Source organism: Heptranchias perlo, chromosome 23, assembly GCF_035084215.1.
Source record: "Heptranchias perlo isolate sHepPer1 chromosome 23, sHepPer1.hap1, whole genome shotgun sequence".
Taxonomy (NCBI): Eukaryota; Metazoa; Chordata; class Chondrichthyes; order Hexanchiformes; family Hexanchidae; genus Heptranchias; species Heptranchias perlo.
Window position 1 is genome coordinate 42,761,381 of NC_090347.1, and position 23,344 is coordinate 42,784,724.

The window sequence follows — 23,344 nt, forward strand, 5'->3', positions numbered from 1 at the left end:
TAACTCACTCCTGGGTATCTGTTATTCTATATATAAACCACCCGAACCCCTCGATTAGATTCCAGTCTGTAACTCACTCCTGGGTATCTGTTATTGTATATATAAACCCCCCGAACCCCTCGATTAGATTCCAGCCTGTAACTCACTCCCGGATATCTGTTATTCTATATATAAACCACCCGAGCCCCTCGATTAGATTCCAGCCTGTAACTCACTCCCGGGTATCTGTTATTCTATATATAAACCACCCAAACCCCTCGATTAGATTCCAGCCTGTAACTCACTCCCGGGTATCTGTTATTCTATATATAAACCACCCAAACCCCTCGATTAGATTCCAGCCTGTAACTCACTCCTGGGTATCTGTTATTCTATATATAAACCACCCGAACCCCTCGATTAGATTCCAGTCTGTAACTCACTCCTGGGTATCTGTTATTGTATATATAAACCCCCCGAACCCCTCGATTAGACTCCAGCCTGTAACTCACTCCTGGGTATCTGTTATTCTATATATAAACCACCCGAACCCCTCGATTAGATTCCAGCCTGTAACTCACTCCTGGGTATCTGTTATTCTATATATAAACCACCCGAACCCCTCGATTAGATTCCAGCCTGTAACTCACTCCTGAGTATCTGTTATTCTATATATAAACCACCCGAACCCCTCGATTAGATTCCAGCCTGTAACTCACTCCTGGGTATCTGTTATTCTATATATAAACCACCCGAGCCCCTCGATTAGATTCCAGCCTGTAACTCACTCCCGGGTATCCGTTATTCGAAATATAAACCCCCCGAACCCCTCGATTAGATTCCAGCCTATAACTCACTCCCGGGTATCTGTTATTCTATATATAAACCACCCGAACCCCTCGATTAGATTCCAGCCTGTAACTCACTCCCGGGTATCTGTTATTCTATATATAAACCACCCGAGCCCCTCGATTAGATTCCAGCCTGTAACTCACTCCCGGGTATCCGTTATTCTATATATAAACCCCCCGAGCCCCTCGATTAGATTCCAGCCTGTAACTCACTCCCGGGTATCCGTTATTCTATATATAAACCCCCCAAACCCCTCGATTAGATTCCAGCCTGTAACTCACTCCTGGGTATCTGTTATTCTTTACATAAACCCCCCGAACCCCTCGATTAGATTCCAGTCTGTAACTCACTCCTGGGTATCCGTTATTCTTTACATAAACCCCCCGAACCCCTCGATTAGATTCCAGCCTGTAACTCACTCCTGGGTATCTGTTATTCTTTACATAAACCCCCCGAACCCCTCGATTAGATTCCAGTCTGTAACTCACTCCTGGGTATCCGTTATTCTATAGAAAAACCACCCGAACCCCTCGATTAGATTCCAGCCTGTAACTCACTCCTGGGTATCTGTTATTCTATATATAAACCACCCGAACCCCTCGATTAGATTCCAGTCTGTAACTCACTCCTGAGTATCTGTTATTCTATATATAAACCCCCCGAACCCCTCGATTAGATTCCAGTCTGTAACTCACTCCTGAGTATCTGTTATTCTATATATAAACCCCCCGAACCCCTCGATTAGATTCCAGTCTGTAACTCACTCCTGGGTATCTGTTATTCTATATATAAACCCCCCGAACCCCTCGATTAGATTCCAGTCTGTAACTCACTCCTGAGTATTTATTATTCTATATATAAACCACCCGAACCCCTCGATTAGATTCCAGTCTGTAACTCACTCCTGGGTATCCGTTATTCTATATATAAACCACCCGAACCCCTCGATTAGATTCCAGTCTGTAACTCACTCCTGGGTATCTGTTGTTCTATATATAAACCCCCCGAACCCCTCGATTAGATTCCAGTCTGTAACTCACTCCTGAGTATCTGTTATTCTATATATAAACCCCCCGAACCCCTCGATTAGATTCCAGCCTGTAACTCACTCCTGAGTATCTGTTATTCTATATATAAACCACCCGAACCCCTCGATTAGATTCCAGTCTGTAACTCACTCCTGGGTATCCGTTATTCTATATATAAACCACCCGAACCCCTCGATTAGATTCCAGTCTGTAACTCACTCCTGGGTATCTGTTATTCTATATATAAACCACCCGAACCCCTCGATTAGATTCCAGCCTGTAACTCACTCCCGGGTATCTGTTATTCTGTATATAAACCCCCCGAACCCCTCGATTAGATTCCAGCCTGTAACTCACTCCTGGGTATCTGTTATTCTTTACATAAACCACCCGAACCCTTCGATTAGATTCCAGTCTGTAACTCACTCCTGAGTATCTGTTATTCTATATATAAACCCCCCGAACCCCTCGATTAGATTCCACTCTGTAACTCACTCCTGGGTATCCATTATTCTATATATAAACCACCCGAACCCCTCGATTAGATTCCAGTCTGTAACTCACTCCTGGGTATCCGTTATTCTATATATAAACCACCCGAACCCCTCGATTAGATTCCAGCCTGTAACTCACTCCCGGGTATCTGTTATTAGTATCATAGTGTGTTACAGCACAGAAGGAGGCCATTCAGCCCTTCATGCCTGTGCCGGCTCTTTGAAAGAGCTATCCAATTAGTCCCATTCCCCTGCTTCATCCCCATAGCCCTGTAAATTTTTCCCCTTCAAGTATTTATCCAATTCCCTTTTGAAAGTTATTATTGAATCTGCTTTCACCGCCCTTTCAGGCAGTGAATTCCAGATCATAACAACTCGCTGCATAAAAAAATGCTTCCTCATCTCCCCTCTGGCTCTTTTACCAATTACCTTAAATCTGTGTCCTCTGGTTACCGACCCTTCTGCCACTGGGAATAGTTTCTCCTCATTTACTCCATCAAAACCCTTCATGATTTTGAACACCTCTACCCTTAACCTTCTCAAATCTCCCCTTAACCTTCTCTGATCTAAGGAGAACAATCCCAGCTTCTCCAGTCTCTCCACATAACTGAAGTCCCTCATCCCTGGTACCATTCGAGTAAATCTCCTCTGCACCCTCTCTAAGGCTTTGACATCCTTCTTAAAGTGCGGTGCCCAGAATTGGCCACAATACTCAAGCTGGGGCCTAACCAATGTTTTATAAAGGTTTAGCATAATTTCCTTGCTTTTGTACTCTATGCCCCTATTTATAAAGCCAAGGGTCCTGTATGCCTTTTTAACAGCCTTCGCAACTTGTCCTGCCACCTTCAAAGACTTGTATACATATACCCCCAGGTCTCTCTGTTCCTGCATCTCCTTTAAAATTGTACCATCACTTCACACTTCTCTGCATTAAATTCCGTGTATCTGCCTGTTTCACCAGTCTGTCCATGTCCTCCTAAAGTCTGTTACTATCCTTTTCACTACTACATTTCTGAGTTTAGTGCCATCTGCAAAATTTGAAACTATGCCCTGTATACTCAAGTCCAGGTCAATGTATGTATCAAAAAGAGCAGTGGTCCCAAACCGACCCCTGGGGGACACCGCGGTATACTTCCCTCCAGTCTATAAAAACAACCGTTCACCACTACGCTCTGCTTTCTGTCCCTTGAGCCAATTTTGTATCCACGCAGCAACTGTCCCTTTAATCCCATGGGCTTCAATTTTGCTAACAAGTCCATTATGTGGTACTTTATCAGACGCCTTTTGAAAGTCCATATACACATCAACCGCACTACCCTCATTAACCCTTTCCTTTACTTCATTGAAGAGCTCAATCAAGTTAGTCAAGCACCATTTGCCTTTAACAAATCCGTGCTGGCTTTCATTTGTTAATCCATATTTTTCCAAGTGCCAATTAATTTTGTCCCGGATTATTGTCTCTAAAAGTTTCCCCACCACCGACGTTAGGCTGACTGGCCTGTAATTGCTGGGTTTATCCCTCTCCCCTTTTTAGAACTGGGGTGTAACATTTGCAGTCCTCCAGTCCTCTGGCACGTCCCCATATTTAAGGAGGATTGGAAGATTATGGCCAGAGCCTCCACAATTTCCACCCTTACTTCCCTCAGTAACCTAGGATGTATCCCATCTGGACCAGGTTGGCATTTCTACTTTGAGCGCTGTCAATCTTTTAAGTACCTCCTCTCTATCTATTTTTATCCTATCCAATTTCTCTACTACCTCCTCCTTCTTGAAAGTCACAATTTCTTCACACCTTTGAGAAATTTAACCAGCAGCTCTTATCTTTGATGCCTCTATTGTTAGTCCTTCATAATCCTATATCAACATTTTATACCTCACTATCCACTCTGACCTCAAATGGAACTGCTGCATCTCCTCTATTGATAAAGCAGCCTCAAAGAAACTCAGTTTCCTTTTTCATTACAAACATCGAGTGACATCGTTACAACAAAACTACAGCACAGAAACAGGCCATTCGGCCCAACCGTTCTATGCCAGCGTTTATGCGCCACATGAGCCTCCTCCCTCCCTACTTCATCTAACCCTATCAGGATACCCTTCTATCCCTTTCTCCCTCATGTGTTTATCTGGCTTCCCCTTAAATGCATCTATGCTATTTGCCTCAATTACTCCATGTGCTAGTGCGTTCCACATTCTTACCACTCTTTGGGTAAAGACGTTTCTCCTGAATTCCCTATCGGATTTATTAGCGACTGTTTTATATTTATGACCTTTAGTTCTGGACTCCCCCCCCCCCCCCCTCCCTCCCCATCGTGGAAACATTTTCTCTACGTCCACCCTATCAAACTCCATCATCATCTTAAAGACCTCTATCAGGTCAACACTTTGTTCCCCCTCAGCAATTATTAACTCTATAAATCTCAAGCCTGTCCAAGATATGAATTCTGTTCCCAAATCTGGGGAGGATTTTTTTGCACACTCCTGGACAGGATAGAATGAAGGAGTTGTAATTTGATCAGTGGTTTCTCTCTCACCAGCCACCAAAACCTCTGTCCCCATCACAATGTTTCAAAACTTTCTCTAGTTTAATCAAAACTCCCATGGCCACTCTCCTCTGAACTTTCATCTCTTCTTTCTAAGACCCAAAAGCATCATCCCAGCACACTCGCTCTTCCCTACAATTCCACTGTACAGAAATCAAGATTCATCCCACTGTCTTCTATTCTAAATCATTCTTGCCTGACCTTGAATGGGGAAGTCCTCAATCCTCTCAATCCTCTCAATCCTTCCTTCTTCCTGCACTCTTTAGGTGATGCTACGTTTGGGTTTGCAAAAATCTAGTCATCACTTTATCATTTCTCTCTTCTGTTTTACCCCTTTCCAGCCCTGGTGATGTCCTGCCCTACAGGCCTTAGCCATTTCCCTCGGTTTCTCAATTTAAAGAAAAGCCAGTACGAACTGAAAACTTTTTTTTAAGGACGACCTGCCCAGGGATACATATTTTCCCTGGATCTGTTGGCAGTCCAAGAGTTAAGTCGGTAAAATAGTGTAACACTATATTTTCAAAATAGTGTAATACATCTGGTGTTCTCAAAATAAACAGGAAATTGAACTGATAGGCAGAAGAGCTGTCTGGTTTTATAGATATTTTAAGATAAACAATTTAACTCCCATTCCATTTGCTCCAAATTCTATTTTTAGTGAGCTTCTGTAATGGGAAATAAATTTTGCACAAAAAAGTATCAAAGGACAATATTCTTTCAAAATATCCTTTGGTAAGTGTTATGGTTTTGGGATGAGAAAGCATTCCAATTGGGAAGGGGCCATAAAGAATCTGACTCTGCTGGCTGCAGTTGATGCAGTAAGTTACTCGAAGTGAGCTCAAATAGTCTCAACCCACTTTCTTGTCTGAATGTGCCAAACAACACAAAACTAGTACCGACTGGCAGTAGCAGTGTTACTCCCAACCCACTATCGAGTGAGATAGGTGTCTGCAGCAACTAGTGCCACATTATAAGATTCATCTGCTATTGCCAAAAGGTAATTCACAAAAATATTACATTACATTCATAATGCAACTTATTCACCCAACAAATCACTCGCACAGAATCAGCACTGTCTTTATTTATTTTCAATTTTGTACGTTAATTTAGTTAAGCATTTTGTTTAATTATACAATTAAACTGTAAACAAACACCGTATAAATGATTAAATAAGTTTTCAGAATAAACATTTTCTAATTTAACATAGTTAGGAACTGAAACAAACTCACACCCGGGAATCTGTTATTCTATATATAAACCACACGAACCCCTCGATTAGATTCCAGTCTGTAACTCACTCCCGGGTATCTATTATTCTATATATAAACCACCCGAACCCCTCGATTAGATTCCAGTCTGTAACTCACTCCCGAGTATCTATTATTCTATATATAAACCACCCGAACCCCTCGATTAGATTCCAGTCTGTAACTCACTCCCGGGTATCTGTTATTCTATATATAAACCACCCGAACCCCTCGATTAGATTCCAGTCTGTAACTCACTCCCGGGTATCTGTGATTCTATATATAAACCACCCGAACCCCTCGATTAGATTCCAGTCTGTAACTCATTCCCGGGTATACATTATTCTATATATAAACCCCCCGAACCCCTCAATTAGATTCCAATCTGTAACTCACTCCCAGGTATCTGTTATTCTATATATAAACCACCCGAACCTCTCGATTAGATTCCAGCCTGTAACTCACTCCTGGGTATCTGTTATTTAATATATAAACCACCCGAACCTCTCGATTAGATTCCAGCCTGTAACTCACTCCCGGGTATCCGTTATTCTATATATAAACCACCCGAACCTCTCGATTAGATTCCAGCCTGTAACTCACTCCTGGGTATCCGTTATTCTATATATAAACCACCCGAACCTCTCGATTAGATTCCAGCCTGTAACTCACTCCCGGGTATCTGTTATTCTATATATAAACCCCCCAAACCCCTCGATTAGATTCCAGCCTGTAACTCACTCCGGGTATCTGTTATTCTATATATAAACCACCCGAACCCCTCGATTAGATTCCAGCCTGTAACTCACTCCCGGGTATCTGTTATTCTATATATAAACCCCCCGAACCCTTCGAGAACATAAGAAGATAAGAAATAGGAGCAGGAGTAGGCCACACGGCCCCTCGAGCCTGCTCCGCCATTCAATAAGATCATGGCTGATCTTCGACCTCAACTCCACTTTTTCGCCTGATTCAAATTGAATCCAGACCAACTGGTTCACTAATGTCCTTCAGGAAAGAGAAGCTGCCAGTCCTACTCGGTCAGGCCTGCATGTGGCTTCAGTCCCACACTGTGTGGTTGACTCTTAATGGCCCTCAGGACAATTGGAGATGGGCAATAACCCTTCCAGGGTTCGCTACAGGCTCTGGACAATGATTCCAGACTTCCCCGTGCCCTAACCAGGATCCTGGATGTTTTCAGGCCTCACACATGTGTAAGTGGATATGATTTACAGACACATGGTCCATATTTGTGAAGGACTCCAACACGAGTTGGACTCTGCGAGAGGGAGCAGTATTGCCCGGGTAGGGGAGGAGGGGACATGGGGTCACACAGATACAGTGACACATTCCCCAGATCCCAACTCTGTTATAGTGACTCCTATCCTGCTGTCCCCTGGATTAGTTCCCAGTACCTGCCGAGCATGCGTTTCCCTTGCGTTGCGCGGTTCCTCATCATTATTCTAAGCAAAGGTTGAATGACAAGTAAATAAAATAAAGAGATGCAAAACTCTGCTTTGTTCCTATTTCCAGATCTGGGACACGGCCGGGCAGGAACGATTCCGCAGTGTCACCCACGCCTATTACAGAGACGCACAAGGTAGGGCTGCTGCTATGGTAATGAAGCAATGATCAATCAGCCTGGGCCAGGCCCTGAGTTCTCACTGTCTCTCTGCCTCTGTTGGCACTGATCCAGACTCAGTCCCCAGGGCTCCCATTAACTTCACTTGTTAAGCAATTGATTTCAGTTTTAAAGCTGAGTACTGAACTCTCAGGCTCGTCAGATGCTGGGAATGTGAGCTGTGGAGCAGGAGAAAGCAACCACGCATTGCAAGGGCGCAGCGAAGGAAAGCTCATTAAATTCTCCTTGTTTTAATGAGGTAGAAAAAAATGTAAATACAACATGATGGTTTGGTATAATATATACAAGAATAACGGCTCCAGTATTCAACATTGGCCTCAGCAACTATTCCAGGCCTCCATCCTAGCCCTCAGCACCCATTCCAGGCCTAAACATAGGCCCTGAGCACCCATTCCAGGCCTAAACATAGGCCCTGAGCACCCATTCCAGGCCTAAACATAGGCCCTGAGCACCCATTCCAGGCCTAAACATAGGCCCTGAGCACCCATTCCAGGCCTAAACATCAGCCCTGAGTACCCATTCCAGGCCTAAACATTGGCCCTGAGCACCCATTCCAGGCCTAAACATTGGCCCTGAGCACCCATTCCAGGCCTAAACATTGGCCCTGAACACCCATTCCAGGCCTAAACATTGGCCCTGAACACCCATTCCAGGCCTAAACATCAGCCCTGAGCACCCATTCCAGGCCTAAACATAAGCCCTGAGCACCCATCCCAGGCCTAAACATAGGCTATGAGCACCCATTCCGGGCCTAAACATAGGCCCTGAGCACCCATTCCAGGTCTAAACACAGGCTCTGAACACCCATTCCAGGCCTAAACATAAGCCCTGAGCACCCATCCCAGGCCTAAACATAGGCCCTGAGCACCCATTCCAGGCCTAAACATAGGCCCTGAGCACCCATTCCAGGTCTAAACACAGGCTCTGAACACCCATTCCAGGCCTAAACATAAGCCCTGAGCACCCATCCCAGGCCTAAACATAGGCTATGAGCACCCATTCCGGGCCTAAACATAGGCCCTGAGCACCCATTCCAGGCCTAAACATAGGCTCTGAGCACCCATTCCAGGCCTAAACACAGGCCCTGAGCACCCATTCCGGGCCTAAACACAGGCTCTGAGCACCCATTCCAGGCCTAAACACTGGCTCTGAGCACCCATTTCAGGCCTAAACATCAGCCTTGAGCACCCATTCCGGGCCTAAACATCGGTCCTGAGCAACTATTCTGGGCCCAAGCATCAGCCCCGAGCAACTATTCCAGGCCTAAACATAGGCCCTGAGCAACCATTCCAGGCTTCCTCACCAGTCCTGGGCAATAGCTCCAGGCTTCCCACACCAGCCAGGTTTGCTACAGGCCCTGGACAATGACTCCAGACTTCCCCTCACCTTAACCAGGAACCGGAATGTCTTCAGGCCTCTCTCAAAGATTTTCAGTAGGACCTGCTCCAAGCTTCTCCACAGAGGCAGTCAAGAATTTTTGGATACTGAATACAAATCCAGGGAAGACATGCCAGCTAATTCAAATTTAATTTGATTGAGGATAGGCCTGATTCAGGTAGTTTACACCCTCCGTTTTCCATCACTTTTGTCTTTTTCTCCTCCTCTCCTAAGGCATTGACTGATTTCTGGGTACGATTCCCCGAGCACTGGTCACCCCATGGTACCAAACGTAAGTGCCCGTTGTTCATGTGTCATCATAGACAATCCATGCCAATCAACTACTTGACAGTAGGAGCATCACATCCTGATTCTGCCCTCACCTGACCTCCACACCTACATTTTCCAGACAGAGGTCATTGGCTGGTGATCAGCCTGGTACCCTGGTGGATTATCTTTTTTTGACTCCCTACCCCGGATGGAAGCCAATTGTCGTCCCATTATGGAGACCATGGTTGAAATCGGCTGACTCAGCACAGACCAGCGATGCAACCTGGAACTGGCTTGGTCTCAAAGGCCCAACTACTCACTGCCTCAATCCAACAGAGCTCCTTGACTCGATTCCGACCTAAAAAGGCAAGAGTTTAATCTGCCTCTTCCAGATAGTCACAACAACAATTTGTACAGTGCCTTTACCATCGTAAAACGTCCCAAGGCGCTTCACAGGAGCTTAATCAGTCAAAATTTAATACCGAGCCTGATACAAGGAGATATCAGGACAGGTGAGCAAAAGCTTGGTCAAAGAGGAAGGTTTCAAGGAGTTCCTTAAAGGAGGAGAGAGGCGGAGAGATTAAGGGAGGGAATTCCAGAGCTTAGGGGCCGAGGCAGCTAAAGGCACGGCTACCAATGGTGGGGTGAAAGAATTGGGGGATACACAAGAGGCCAGAGTTGGAGCAGCACTGAGATCTCGGAGGGCTGTAGGGCTGAAGGAGGTTAGAGAGATAGGGAGGGGTGGAGCCATGGAGGGATTTGAACACAAGGATGAGAATTTTAAATTTGAGGCATTGCTGGACGGAGACCCAATGTAGGTCAGTGAGCAATTCCAACTCGAATTCACGAAGACTTGGTCAGTTGATCTGGGAAGGGGGGCAATGTATTGCAGGCACATGGTGTGAAGGCTGGTGATTGGACTCCGAACGTGACCACTGCTTGGGTTTTAAACCGTCCCTCTCTCTTTCTAGCGCTCCTGCTGCTGTATGACATCACGAACAAGTCATCGTTTGACAACATTAGGGTAAGATGCTCTTAATTTCATGACTCTGAGACAGTAGATTTGGGGAATTCAAACGGTGGACAGACCCCGTGTTGATACTGCGATAAAACAATCCATTTTACCATTCTTATGTCAGTGCCCAGTCTCCTCACCATGTTCAAGACACATCGCACCCTCTCCCGCTCTAACTAGCTGCCTACTGTGACTCAGTGGGTAGCACTCCCTGCTCTGGGGTAGAAGGTTGTGGGTTCAAGTCCCACTTTAATGACCTTTGGATATCCCAAAGCGCTTTACAGCCAGAGAAGTACTTTTGAAGTGTAGTCACTGTTGGAATGTAGGAAATGCGGCAGCCAATTTGCGCACAGCAAGATCTCACAAACAGCAATGAAATAAATGACCAGATAATCTGTTTTAGTGATGTTGGTTGAGTAATAAATATTGGCCAGGACACCGGGTTATCCTTGTCCGACTCCCATCCAATAGCCCCCCTGTTCTTCTTTGAACAGTGGCCCTGGGATCTTTTACGTCCATCTGAGAGGGCAGATGGGCCTCAGTTTAACATCTCATCCGAAAGACGGCACCTCCAACAGTGCAGCACTCCCTCAGTACTGCACTGAAGTGTCAGCCTAGCGTTACAGGAGTGGGACGCTATACGGGGCTCTTCCATTTTACAGAGAGGCGAGATTTCCCAAGTACAAGGAACCAGAGTCTGTATCCGCATGGCCGACATACTCCATCATCCCATCCCATAGCCCAAATCAACAGGAGACGATTGCTCGCTCTCTTTCAATCTCCAGCTGGTTGGCACCGCGTGCCGATAAACGCTGGCTTCCCTGGCAGCTGCCTTCACGTTGAGTCAGTCTGCTGTGCCCGCAGTCTTTAAGGCACGTCTCCGGGTGGCTTCTAGAACATCAAGGCTATCCCCTGCAGCCTCGGTACCTGTGCACTTTCCCAGAGCACCAGTCAAGCACTATACAACGACGAGGCCCAGTCATGCCCCCAGGGGAATAATTGAGCAAGGTCGGCATGTTGAAGGCAAGCTTCGGGTGTCTTCGATTGATTTGGGGGGTTCCTGCAACATAGGCTCTCAACAGCCGGGGAACGTGAGCCCCAATCTGTACAGCACTACTTTATTAAGGGCCCTCCTCAGGAAAGGGATCAGCAAGAAGAGCAATAGATGGCAGAAGAGATGTGGAGGACAGCTCATTGCCAGCTACATAGATTTTACAGCACAGAAACAGGCCATTCGGCCCAACTGGTCTGTGCTGGTTTTTATACCCCATGTGAGCATGCTCCCACCCTATTTCATCTAACCCTATCAGGATATCATTCTATTCCTTTCTCCCCCATGTGTTTATCGAGCTTCCCCTTAAATACATCTATGCTATTCACCTCAACTACTCCTTGTGGTAGCTCGGGCTACAAAAGGAAATTGTGCCACTTTTATACAGGAGGCCTTCTCTTGATGACTATCCATGGCCAATGCCTGGTCCCATCATCCCCCTTCACAAATATGCCATTAGTCACAGGCCCTTCTCCAGGTACAGCAGCTCACACAGCCTCCCATTCATGCCAGCCGATGAGAGCCACTTCCCATCAACACTTTTGGGCACCGCACCTCAGGAAGGATATGGAGGGGATGTAGAGGAGATTCACCAGAATGATACCAGGGTTAAGAGGGTTAAATTATGAGGAGGACAGGCTGCATAAACTTGGCTTGTATTCCCTTGAATTTAGAAAATTGAGGGGTGATCTACTCGAGGTGTTTAAAATGATAAAAAGATTCTATAGGGTAAATAAAGAGAAACTATTTCCTCTGGTGGGGGAGTCCAGAACAAGGTGCATAATCTTAAAATTGGAGCTAGGCCGTTCAGGAGAGAAATCAGGAAGTACTTTTTCACACAAAGAGTAGTGGAAATCTGGAACTCTCTCCCTCAGAAGGCTGTGGATGCTGGGGGTCAATTGGAGCTTTCAAGACTGAAATCAGTAGATTTTTGCGGGTAGATGGAGTTGAGGTTCAGATCAATCATGATCTAACTGAATAGGGGAACAGGCTCAAGGGGCTGAATGGCTTCCTCCTGTTCCTATAGTGAGAGGGGAAGGACTAGAGCAGACAGTGTGCCCATCAGATATCACACTTGGAGCACTGTTCCTACACTTGGAGCACTGTGCCCATACTTGGAGCACTGTTCCTACACTTGGAGCACTGTGCCCACACTTGGAGCACTGTGCCCACACTTAGAGCACTGTTCCTACACTTGGAGCACTGTTCCTACACTTGGAGCACTGTGCCCACACTTGGAGTACCATGCCCACACTTGGAGCACTGTGCCCACACTTGGAGCACTGTGCCCACACTTGGAGCACTGTGACCACACTTGGAGTACCATGCCCAAACTTGGAGCACTATGCCCACACTTGGAGCACTATGCCCACACTTGGAGCACTGTGCCCACACTTGGAGCACTGTGCCCACACTTGGAGTACCATGCCCACACTTGGAGTACTGTTCCTACACTTGGAGCACTGTGCCCACACTTGGAGTACTGTTCCTACACTTGGAGCACTGTGCCCACACTTGGAGTACCATGCCCACACTTGGAGCACTGTGCCCACACTTGGAGCACTGTTCCTACACTTGGAGCACTGTTCCTACACTTGGAGCACTGTTCCTACACTTGGAGCACTGTGCCCACACTTGGAGCACTGTTCCTACACTTGGAGCACTGTGCCTACACTTGGAGCACTGTTCCTACACTTGGAGCACTGTGCCCACACTTGGAGCACTGTTCCTACACTTGGAGCACTGTTCCTACACTTGGAGCACTGTGCCCACACTTGGAGCACTGTGCCCACACTTGGAGCACTGTGCCCACACTTGGAGCACTGTTCCTACACTTGGAGCACTGTTCCTACACTTGGAGCACTGTGCCCACACTTGGAGCACTGTGCCCACACTTGGAGCACTGTGCCCACACTTGGAGTACTGTTCCTACACTTGGAGCACTGTGCCCACACTTGGAGCACTGTTCCTACACTTGGAGCACTGTGCCCACACTTGGAGCACTGTGCCCACACTTGGAGTACTGTTCCTACACTTGGAGCACTGTGCCCACACTTGGAGCACTGTGCCCACACTTGGAGCACTGTGCCCACACTTGGAGTACTGTTCCTACACTTGGAGCACTGTGCCCACACTTGGAGCACTGTGCCCACACTTGGAGCACTGTGCCCACACTTGGAGCACTGTGCCCACACTTGGAGCACTGTTCCTACACTTGGAGCACTGTGCCCACACTTGGAGCACTGTTCCTACACTTGGAGCACTGTTCCTACACTTGGAGCACTGTGCCCACACTTGGAGCACTGTGCCCACACTTGGAGCACTGTGCCCACACTTGGAGCACTGTGCCCACACTTGGAGCACTGTGCCCACACTTGGAGCACTGTGCCCACACTTGGAGCACTGTGCCCACACTTGGAGCACTGTGCCCACACTTGGAGTACTGTTCACAGTTCTGGTCTCCATATTACAAAATATATTGAGGCACTGGAGAAGGTGCAAAAAAGATTTATAATGATGATACCTGAACTGAGAGGTTATACCTATCGGGAAAGATTGAACAGGCTGGGGCTCTTTTCTCTGGAAAAGAGAAAGCTGAGGGGGGAACCTATTAGGGGTCTTTAAAATTAAGAAGGGGTTTGATAGGGTAGACATGGAGAAGATGTTTCCACTTAGATAAGTGTGAGGTGGTGCATCTTGGTAGGAAGAATAAGGAGGCCACATACTGCTTGGATAATAAGAGTCTAAATGGGGTAGAGGAGCAAAGGGATCGAGGGGTACAGATAAACAAATCACTAAAAGTAGCGATGCGGGTTAATAAGGCCATAAAAAGGGCAAATCAAGCACTCGAGAAGGATAGAATTGAAAAGCAGAGAAGTTATGTTAAACTTGTATAAAACCTTGGTTAGACCACACTTGTGCACAGTATGGCCTCCATATTATAGAAAGGATATAGAGGTGTTGGAGAGGGTGCAAAAAAGATTCACAAGGATGACACTAGAACTTAGAGGATATCCTTATTAGGAAAGGCTGAACAGGCTGGGGCTCTTTTCTCTAGAAAAGAGAAGGCCGACGGGTGACCTGATAGAGGTCTTTAAGATATAATGATAGGGTTTGACAGGGTAGATGGAGAGAAAAAGTTTCCACTTGTGGGGGAGTCCAAAACTAGAGGTCATAAATATAAAATAGTCGCTAATAAATCCAATAGGGAATTCAGGAGATACTTCTTTACCCAAAGAGTGGTAAGAATGTAGACCGTGCTACCACATGGAGTAGTTGAGGCAAATAGCATAGATGCATTTAAGGGGAAACTAGATAAGCACATGAGGGAGAAAGGAATAGAAGGGTATCCTGATATGGTTAGATGAAGTAGGGAGGGAGGAGGCTCATGTGGAGCATAAACACTGGAATAGACCAGTCAGGCCGAATGGCCTGTTTCTGTGCCGTAGTTTCGATGTATCTCGACGATGTAACACTTTTGGGGGAGACCCAAAACTACAGGCTATAAATATAAGATAGTCATTAATAAATCGAATAGGGGATTCAGGGGTAACTTCTTTACCCAGAGAGTGGTTAGAATGTGGAACTCACTACCACAAGGAGGGGTTGAGGCGACGAGCATAGATGCCTTTAAGAGGAAACGAAATAAGTACATGAGGGAGAAAGGAATAGAAGGATATGGTGATAGGGTTAGATGAAGTAAGGAGGGAGGAGGCTCGTGTGGAGCATAAACACAGGCATGGACCTGTTGGGCCGAATGGCCTGATTCTGTGCTGTAAAATTCTATGTAATTCTATGTAATAAGGTACCAGCCCCTACATCACCTACATTGCTTCATGTTAAATTTCTGCACATGAGCCATTATGTGAGGAGGCAAACCTGCAATCGGGGAGCCTGAGTCAATCGTCCTCTCTGCAGTCCAAGGCCCAGCCGGACTGCGTGTCCTTCCTCTCCGATAGACCCCGGTAGCGGCAGCGCCAGCAATTACTCTGCCCAGTAATTAATGACTGCTGGCATCTCCTGCTGGCACAGTATTTGGTCTGCTCCTTAATGAGCTCTCTCCTGCTGCTCACATCACTGATCGCCTCAGTTAGGCTCCTCGCTCTGTTTTTGGTCCTGCTGGTTCAATGTAATCGCCTGCAACCTGCTGGCTGTGGTAATTTATTCAGTGAAAGAAAGAACTTGCATTTATATAGCACCTTTCACCGCCTTCAGAGGTCCCAAAGCGGTACACAGCCAATTAAGTAGTTTTGAAGCAGGAAACTTCTGCAGGAAACGTGGCAGCCAATTTGCGCACAGCAAGGCCCCACGAACAGCAATGAGATACTGACCAGAAAATCTGTTTTTAGTGATCATAGAATCATTGAAAGGTTACAGCACGGAAGGAGGCCATTCGGCCCATCGAGTCCAAGCCAGCTCTGTGCAAGAGCAATCCAGCTAGTCCTACTCCCCCGTCCTTTCCCAGTAGCTCTGCAAATTTTTTCCTTTCAAGTACTTATTCAGTTCCCTTTTGAAGGCCATGATTGAATTTGCCTCCACCACCCCCTCGGGCAGTGCATTCCAGATCCTAACCTCTCGCTGTGTAAAAAAGTTTTTCCTCATGTCACCTTTGGTTCTTTTGCCAATCACCTTAAATCTATGTCCTCTGGTTCTTGACCCTTCCACCAATGGGAACAGTTTCTCTCTATCTACTCTGTCTGGACCCTTCATGATTTTGAACACCTCTATCAAATCTCCTCTCAATCGTCACTGTTCCAAGGAGAATAACCCCAGCTTCTCCAGTCTATCCACATAATTAAAGTCCCTCATCCCTGGAATCATTCTAGTAAATCTCTCCTGCACCCTCTCAAAGGCCTTCACATCTTTCCTAAAGTGCAGTGCCCAGAACTGGACACAATAGTCCGGTTGTGGCCGAACCAGTGTTATATAAAGGTTCATCATGACTTCCATATGTTTGTGCTTTATGTCTCTATTTATAAAGCCCAGGATCCCGTATGCTTTTCTAATCGCTTTCTCAACCTGCCCTGCCACCTTCAACGATTTGTGCACATATATCCCCAGATCTCTTTGTTGCTGTACTCCTTTTGGAGTTGTGCCCTCTAGTTTATATTGCTTCTCCTCGTTCTTCCTACCGAAATGTATCACTTCGCATTTTTCTGCGTTAAATTTTATCTGCCACGTGTCCGCCCATTCCACCAGCCTGTCTATATCCTCTTGAAGTCTATCACTATCCTCCTCACTGTTCACTACCCTTCCAAGTTTTGTGTCATCTGCAAATTTTGAAATTGTGCTCTGTACACACAAGTCAAAGTCATTAATAAATATCAAGAAAATCAGTGGTCCCAGCATCAACCCCTGGGGAACACCACTGTACACCTCCCTCCAGTTCAAAAAACAACCGTTCACCAATACGCTGTTTCCTGTCCCTTAGCCAATTCTGTATCCATGTTGCTACTGCCCCCTTTATTCCATGGGCCGCAATCTTGATGATAAGCCTATCGTGGGGCACTTTATCATATTTTGAAAGTCCATATACACCACATCAACTGCATTGCCCTCATCTACCCTCTCTGTCACCTCATCAAAAAACTCTATCAGGTTAGTTAAACACAACTTGCCTTTAACAAATCCATGCTGGCTTTCCCTAATCAATCCACCCTCATCCAAGTGACTGTTAATTCTGTCCCGGATTATTGTTTCAAAAAGTTGCCCCAGCACCAAGGTTAAACTGACGGGCCTATAGTTGCTGGATTGTTGGTTGAGGGATAAATATTGGCCAGGACACCAGGAAGAACTCCCCTGCTCTTCTTCGAATAGTGCCGTGGGATCTTTTACATTCACCTTGATGAAACGTCTCATCTGAAAGACAGGACCTCCAATAGTGCAGCACTCCCTCAGCACTGCACTGAAGTGTCAGCCGAGATTATGTGCTCAGTCTTTGGAATGGGGCTGAAACCCATGACTTTCTGATTCAGAGGTGCGAGTGCTACCTCTGAGCCACAGCTGACAAAACTGAACGGGCTCAAAGGTCAGCATATGCCACATATCAGAATGGTAGAGGCTCCCACCGCAGAGCCCCATCCATTCCCACCATAGAATCACATCCATCCGCACCATAGAGTCCCATCCATTCCCACCATAGAATCACATCCATCCGCACCATAGAGTCCCATCCATTCCCACTGCAGAGTCCCATCCATTCCCACTGCAGAGTCCCATCCATCCCCACCAGAGAGTCCCATCCATTCCCACCATAGAGTCCCATCCATTCCCACTGCAGAGTCCCATCCATCCCCACCAGAGAGTCCCATCCATTCCCACTGCAGAGTCCCATCCATTCCCACTGCAGAGTCCCATCCATTCCCACCATAGAATCACATCCATCCGCACCATAGAGTCCCATCCATTCCCACTGCAGAGTCCCATCCATTCCCACTGCAGAGTCCCATCCATCCCCACCAGAGAGTCCCATCCATTCCCACCATAGAGTTCCATCCATTTCCACCATAGAGTCCCATCCATTCCAACCATAGAGTTCCATCCATTCCCATCACAGAGTCCCATCCATTCCCACCATAGAGTCCCATCCATTCCCACTGCAGAGTCCCATCCATTCCCACTGCAGAGTCCCATCCAGTCCCACCATAGAATCCCATCCATTCGCATCACAGCGTCCCATCCATTCCCACCATAGAATCCCATACATTCCCACCGCAGAGTCCCATCAATTCCCATCACAGAGTCCCATCCATTCCCACCATAGAGACCCATCCATTCCCACCACAGAGTCCCATCCATTCCCACCATAGAATCTTATCCATTCCCATCACAGAATCCCATCCATTCCCACCACAGAGCCCCATCCATTCCCACCATAGAATCCCATCCATTCCCATCACAGAGTCCTATCCATTCCCACCACAGAGTCCCATCCAGTCCCACCATAGAATCTCATCCATTCCCATTACAGAGTCCCATCCATTCCCACCACAGAGTCCGATCCATTCCCACCATAGAGTTCCATCCATTCCCACTGCAGAGTCCCATCCATTCCCACCATAGAGTCCCATCCATTCCCATCACAGAGTCCCATACATTCCCACTGCAGAGTCCCATCCATTCCCACCATAGAGCCCCATCCATTCCCACTGCAGAATCCCATCCATTCCCACTGCAGAGTCCCATCCATTCCCACCAGAGAGCCCCATCCATTCCCACTACAGAGTCCCATCCATTCCCACCATAGAGCCCCATCCATTCCCACTGCAGAGTCCCATCCATTCCCACTGGAGAGTCCCATCCATTCCCACCATAGAATCCCATCCATTCCCACCGCGGAGTCCCATCCATTCCCATCATAGAATCTCATCCATTCCCATCACAGAGTCCCATCCATTCCCACCACAGAGTCCCATCCAGTCCCACCATAGAATCCCATCCATTCCCATCACAGAGTCCCATCCATTCCCATCACAGAATCCCATCCATTCCCACTGCAGAGTCCCATCCATTCCCACCATAGAATCCCATCCATTCCCACCACAGAGTCCCATCCATTCCCACCACAGAGTCCCATCCATTCCCACCATAGAATCCCATCCATTCCCATCACAGAGTAGCATCAATTCCCACCATAGATTCCCATCCATTACCACGATAGAGTCCCATGCATTCCCAACATAGAATCTCATCCATTCCCATCACAGAATCCCATCAATTCCCACCATAGAGTCCCAAATATTCCGACCATAGAGTCCCATCCATTCCCACCATCGAATCTCATCCATTCCCACCGCAGAGTCCCATCCATTCCCACCACAGAGTCCCATCCATTCCCACCATAGAGTCCCATCCATTCCCACCATAGTGTCCCATCCATTCCCACCGCAGAGTCCCATCCATTCCCACGATAGAGCCGGATCCATTCCCAACATAGGGTCCCATCCATTCCCACCATAGAGCGCCATCCATTCCCATCACCGAATCCCATCCATTCCCACCGCAGAGTCCCATCCATTCCCACCACAGAGTCCCATTCATTCCCACCACAGAGTCCCATCCATTCCCACCATATAATCCCATCCATTCCCACCATAGAGTCCCATCCATTCCCACCATGGAGTCCCTTCCATTCCCATCATAGAGTCCCATCCATTTCCACCATAGAATCTCATCCATTCCCACCACAGAGTCCCATGCATTCCCACCACAGAGTCCCATCCAGTCCCACCACAGAATCCCATCTATTCCCACCATAGAATCCCATCCATTCCCACCACAGCGTCCCATCCATTCCCACCATAGAGTCCCATCCATTCCCACTGGAGAGTCCCATCCATTCCCACTGCAGAGTCCCATCCATTCCCACTGCAGAGTCCCATCCATTCCCACCATAGAATCCCAACCATTCCCACCGCAGAGTCCCATCCATTCCCATCATAGAATCTCATCCATTCCCATTACAGAGTCCCATCCATTCCCACCACAGAGTCCCATCCATTCCCACTGCAGAGTCCCATCCAGTCCCACCATAGAATCCCATCCATTCCCATCACAGCGTCCCATCCATTCCCACCATAGAATCCCATACATTCCCACCGCAGAGTCCCATCAATTCCCATCACAGAGTCCCATCCATTCCCACCATAGAGTCCCATCCATTCCCACCACATAGTCCCATCCATTCCCGCCATAGAATCTTATCCATTCCCATCACAGAATCCCATCCATTCCCACCACAGAGCCCCATCCATTCCCACCATAGAATCCCATCCATTCCCACCACAGAGTCCCATCCAGTCCCAGCATAGAATCTCATCCATTCCCATTACAGAGTCCCATCCATTCCCACCACAGAGTCCGATCCATTCCCACTGCAGAGTCCCAACCATTCCCACTGCAGAGTCCCAACCATTCCCACCATAGAGTTCCATCCATTCCCACTGCAGAGTCCCATCCATTCCCACCATAGAGTCCCATCCATTCCCATCACAGAGTCCCATAAATTCCCACTGCAGAGTCCCATCCATTCCCACCATAGAGCCCCATCCATTCCCACTGCAGAGTCCCATTCATTCCCACCATAGAGTCCCATCCATTCCCACTGCAGAGTCCCATCCATTCCCACCATAGAGTCCCATCCATTCCCACTGCAGAGTCCCATCCATTCCCACCATAGAATCCCATCCATTCCCACTGCAGAGTCCCATCCATTCCCACCAGAGAGCCCCATCCATTCCCACTGCAGAGTCCCATCCATTCCCACCATAGAATCCCATCCATTCCCACCGCGGAGTCCCATCCATTCCCATCATAGAATCTCATCCATTCCCATCACAGAGTCCCATCCACTCCCACCACAGAGTCCCATTCAGTCCCACCATAGAATCCCATCTATTCCCATCACAGAGTCCCATCCATTCCCACTGCAGAGTCCCATCCATTCCCACCACAGAGTCCCATCCAGTCTCACCGTAGAATCCCATCCATTCCCATCACAGAGTCCCATCCACTCCCATCACAGAGTCCCATCCATTCCCACCATAGAATCCCATACATTCCCACCACAGAGTCCCATCAATTCCCATCACAGAGTCCCATCCATTCCCACCATAGAGTCCCATCCATTCCCACCATAGAGTCCCATCCATTCCCACCGGAGAGTCCCATCCATTCCCACCATAGAATCTCATCCATTCCCATCACAGAATCCCATCCATTCCCACCACAGAGTCCCATCCATTCCCACCACAGAGTCCCATCCAGTCCCACAATAGAATCCCATCCATTCCCATCACAGAGTAGCATCAATTCCCACCATAGATTCCCAACCATTACCACGATAGAGTCCCATCCATTACCACCACAGAGTACCATCCATTCCCACCACAGAGTCCCATCCAGTCCCACAATAGAATCCCATCCATTCCCATCACAGAGTAGCATCAATTCCCACCATAGATTCCCAACCATTACCACCATAGAGTCCCATCCATTACCACCACAGAGTACCATCCATTCCCACCACAGCGTCCCATCCATTCCCACCATAGAGTCCCATCCATTACCACCACAGAGTAACATCCATTCCCACCATAGAGCCCCATCCATTCCCACCATAGAATCCAATCCATTCACATCACAGAGTCCCAACCATTCCCATCATAGAGTCCCATCCATTCCCACTGCAGAGTCCCATCCATTCCCACCATAGAGCCCCATCCATTCCCACCATAGAGCCCCATCCATTCCCACCATAGAGTCCCATCCATTACCACCACAGAGTAACATCCATTCCCATCATAGAGTCCCATCCATTCCCACCATAGAGTCCCATCCATTCCAACCACAGAGTCCCATACATTCCCACTGCAGAGTCCCATCCATTCCCACAATAGAGCCCCATCAATTCCCACCATAGAGTCCCATCCATTCCCCCCACAGAGTAACATCCATTCCCACCATAGAGCCCCATCCATTCCCACCATAGAATCCAATCCATTCACATCACAGAGTCCCATCCATTCCCACCATAGAGTCCCATCCATTCCAACCACAGAGTCCCATACATTCCCACTGCAGAGTCCCATCCATTCCCACCATAGAGCCCCATCCATTCCCATTGCAGAGTCCCATCCATTCCCACTGCAGAGTCCCATCCATTCCCACCAGAGAGCCCCATCCATTCCCACCACAGAGTCCCATTCAGTACCACCATAGAATCCCATCCATTCCCATCACAGAGTCCCATCCATTCCCATCACAGAGTCCCATTCATTCCCACCATAGAGTCCCATCTATTCCCATCACAGAGTCCCATCCATTCCCACCACAGAGTCCCATCCAGTCTCACCATAGAATCCCATCCATTCCCATCACAGAGTCCCATCCATTCCCATCACAGAGTCCCATCCATTCCCACCATAGAATCCCATACATTCCCACCGCAGAGTCCCATCAATTCCCATCACAGAGTCCCATCCATTCCCACCATAGAGTCCCATCCATTCCCACCATAGAGTCCCATCCATTCCTACCGCAGAGTCCCATCCATTCACACCACAGAGTCCCATCCAGTCTCAGCATAGAATCCCATCCATTCCCATCACAGAGTAGCATCAATTCCCACCATAGATTCCCAACCATTACGACGATAGAGTCCCATGCATTACCAACATAGAATCTCATCCATTCCCATCACAGAATCCCATCAATTCCCACCATAGAGTCCCAAACATTCCGACCATGAAGTCCCATCCATTCCCACCATCGAATCTCATCCATTCCCACTGCAGAGTCCCATCCATTCCCAACACAGAGTCAGATCCATTCCCACCATAGAGTCCCATCGATTCCCAACACAGAGTCCCATCCATTCCCACCATAGAATCCCAACCATTCCCACCACAGAGTCCCATCCATTCCCACCACAGAGTCCCATCCAGTCCCACCATAGAATCCCATCCATTCCCATCACAGAGTAGCATCAATTCCCACCATAGATTCCCAACCATTACCACGATAGAGTCCCATGCATTACCAACATAGAATCTCATCCATTCCCACCACAGAGTCCCAAACATTCCGACCATAGAGTCCCATCCATTCCCACCATCGAATCTCATCCATTCCCACTGCAGAGTCCCATCCATTCCCAACACAGAGTCAGATCCATTCCCACCACAGAATCCCATCTATTCCCAACGCAGAGTCCCATCCATTCCCACCATAGAATCCCAACCATTCCCACCGCAGAGTCCCATCCATTCCCATCATAGAATCTCATCCATTCCCATCACAGAGTCCCATCCATTCCCACCACAGAGTCCCATCCATTCCCACTGCAG

At 47.7% G+C, this 23,344-nt stretch overlaps 1 protein-coding gene across 1 annotated transcript in view; it reads left to right on the top strand.

Moving 5' to 3' along the window:
• LOC137341277 (ras-related protein Rab-37-like) overlaps positions 1 to 23,344 on the top strand; it is a 229,476-nt gene that overhangs the window by 77,437 nt on the left and 128,695 nt on the right. Inside the window, exons 4-5 of the mRNA XM_068004383.1 lie at positions 7,677 to 7,743; positions 10,404 to 10,456. Of these exons, the coding sequence (XP_067860484.1) occupies positions 7,677 to 7,743; positions 10,404 to 10,456 (120 nt within the window). The remainder of the gene's footprint in view (positions 1 to 7,676; positions 7,744 to 10,403; positions 10,457 to 23,344) is intronic.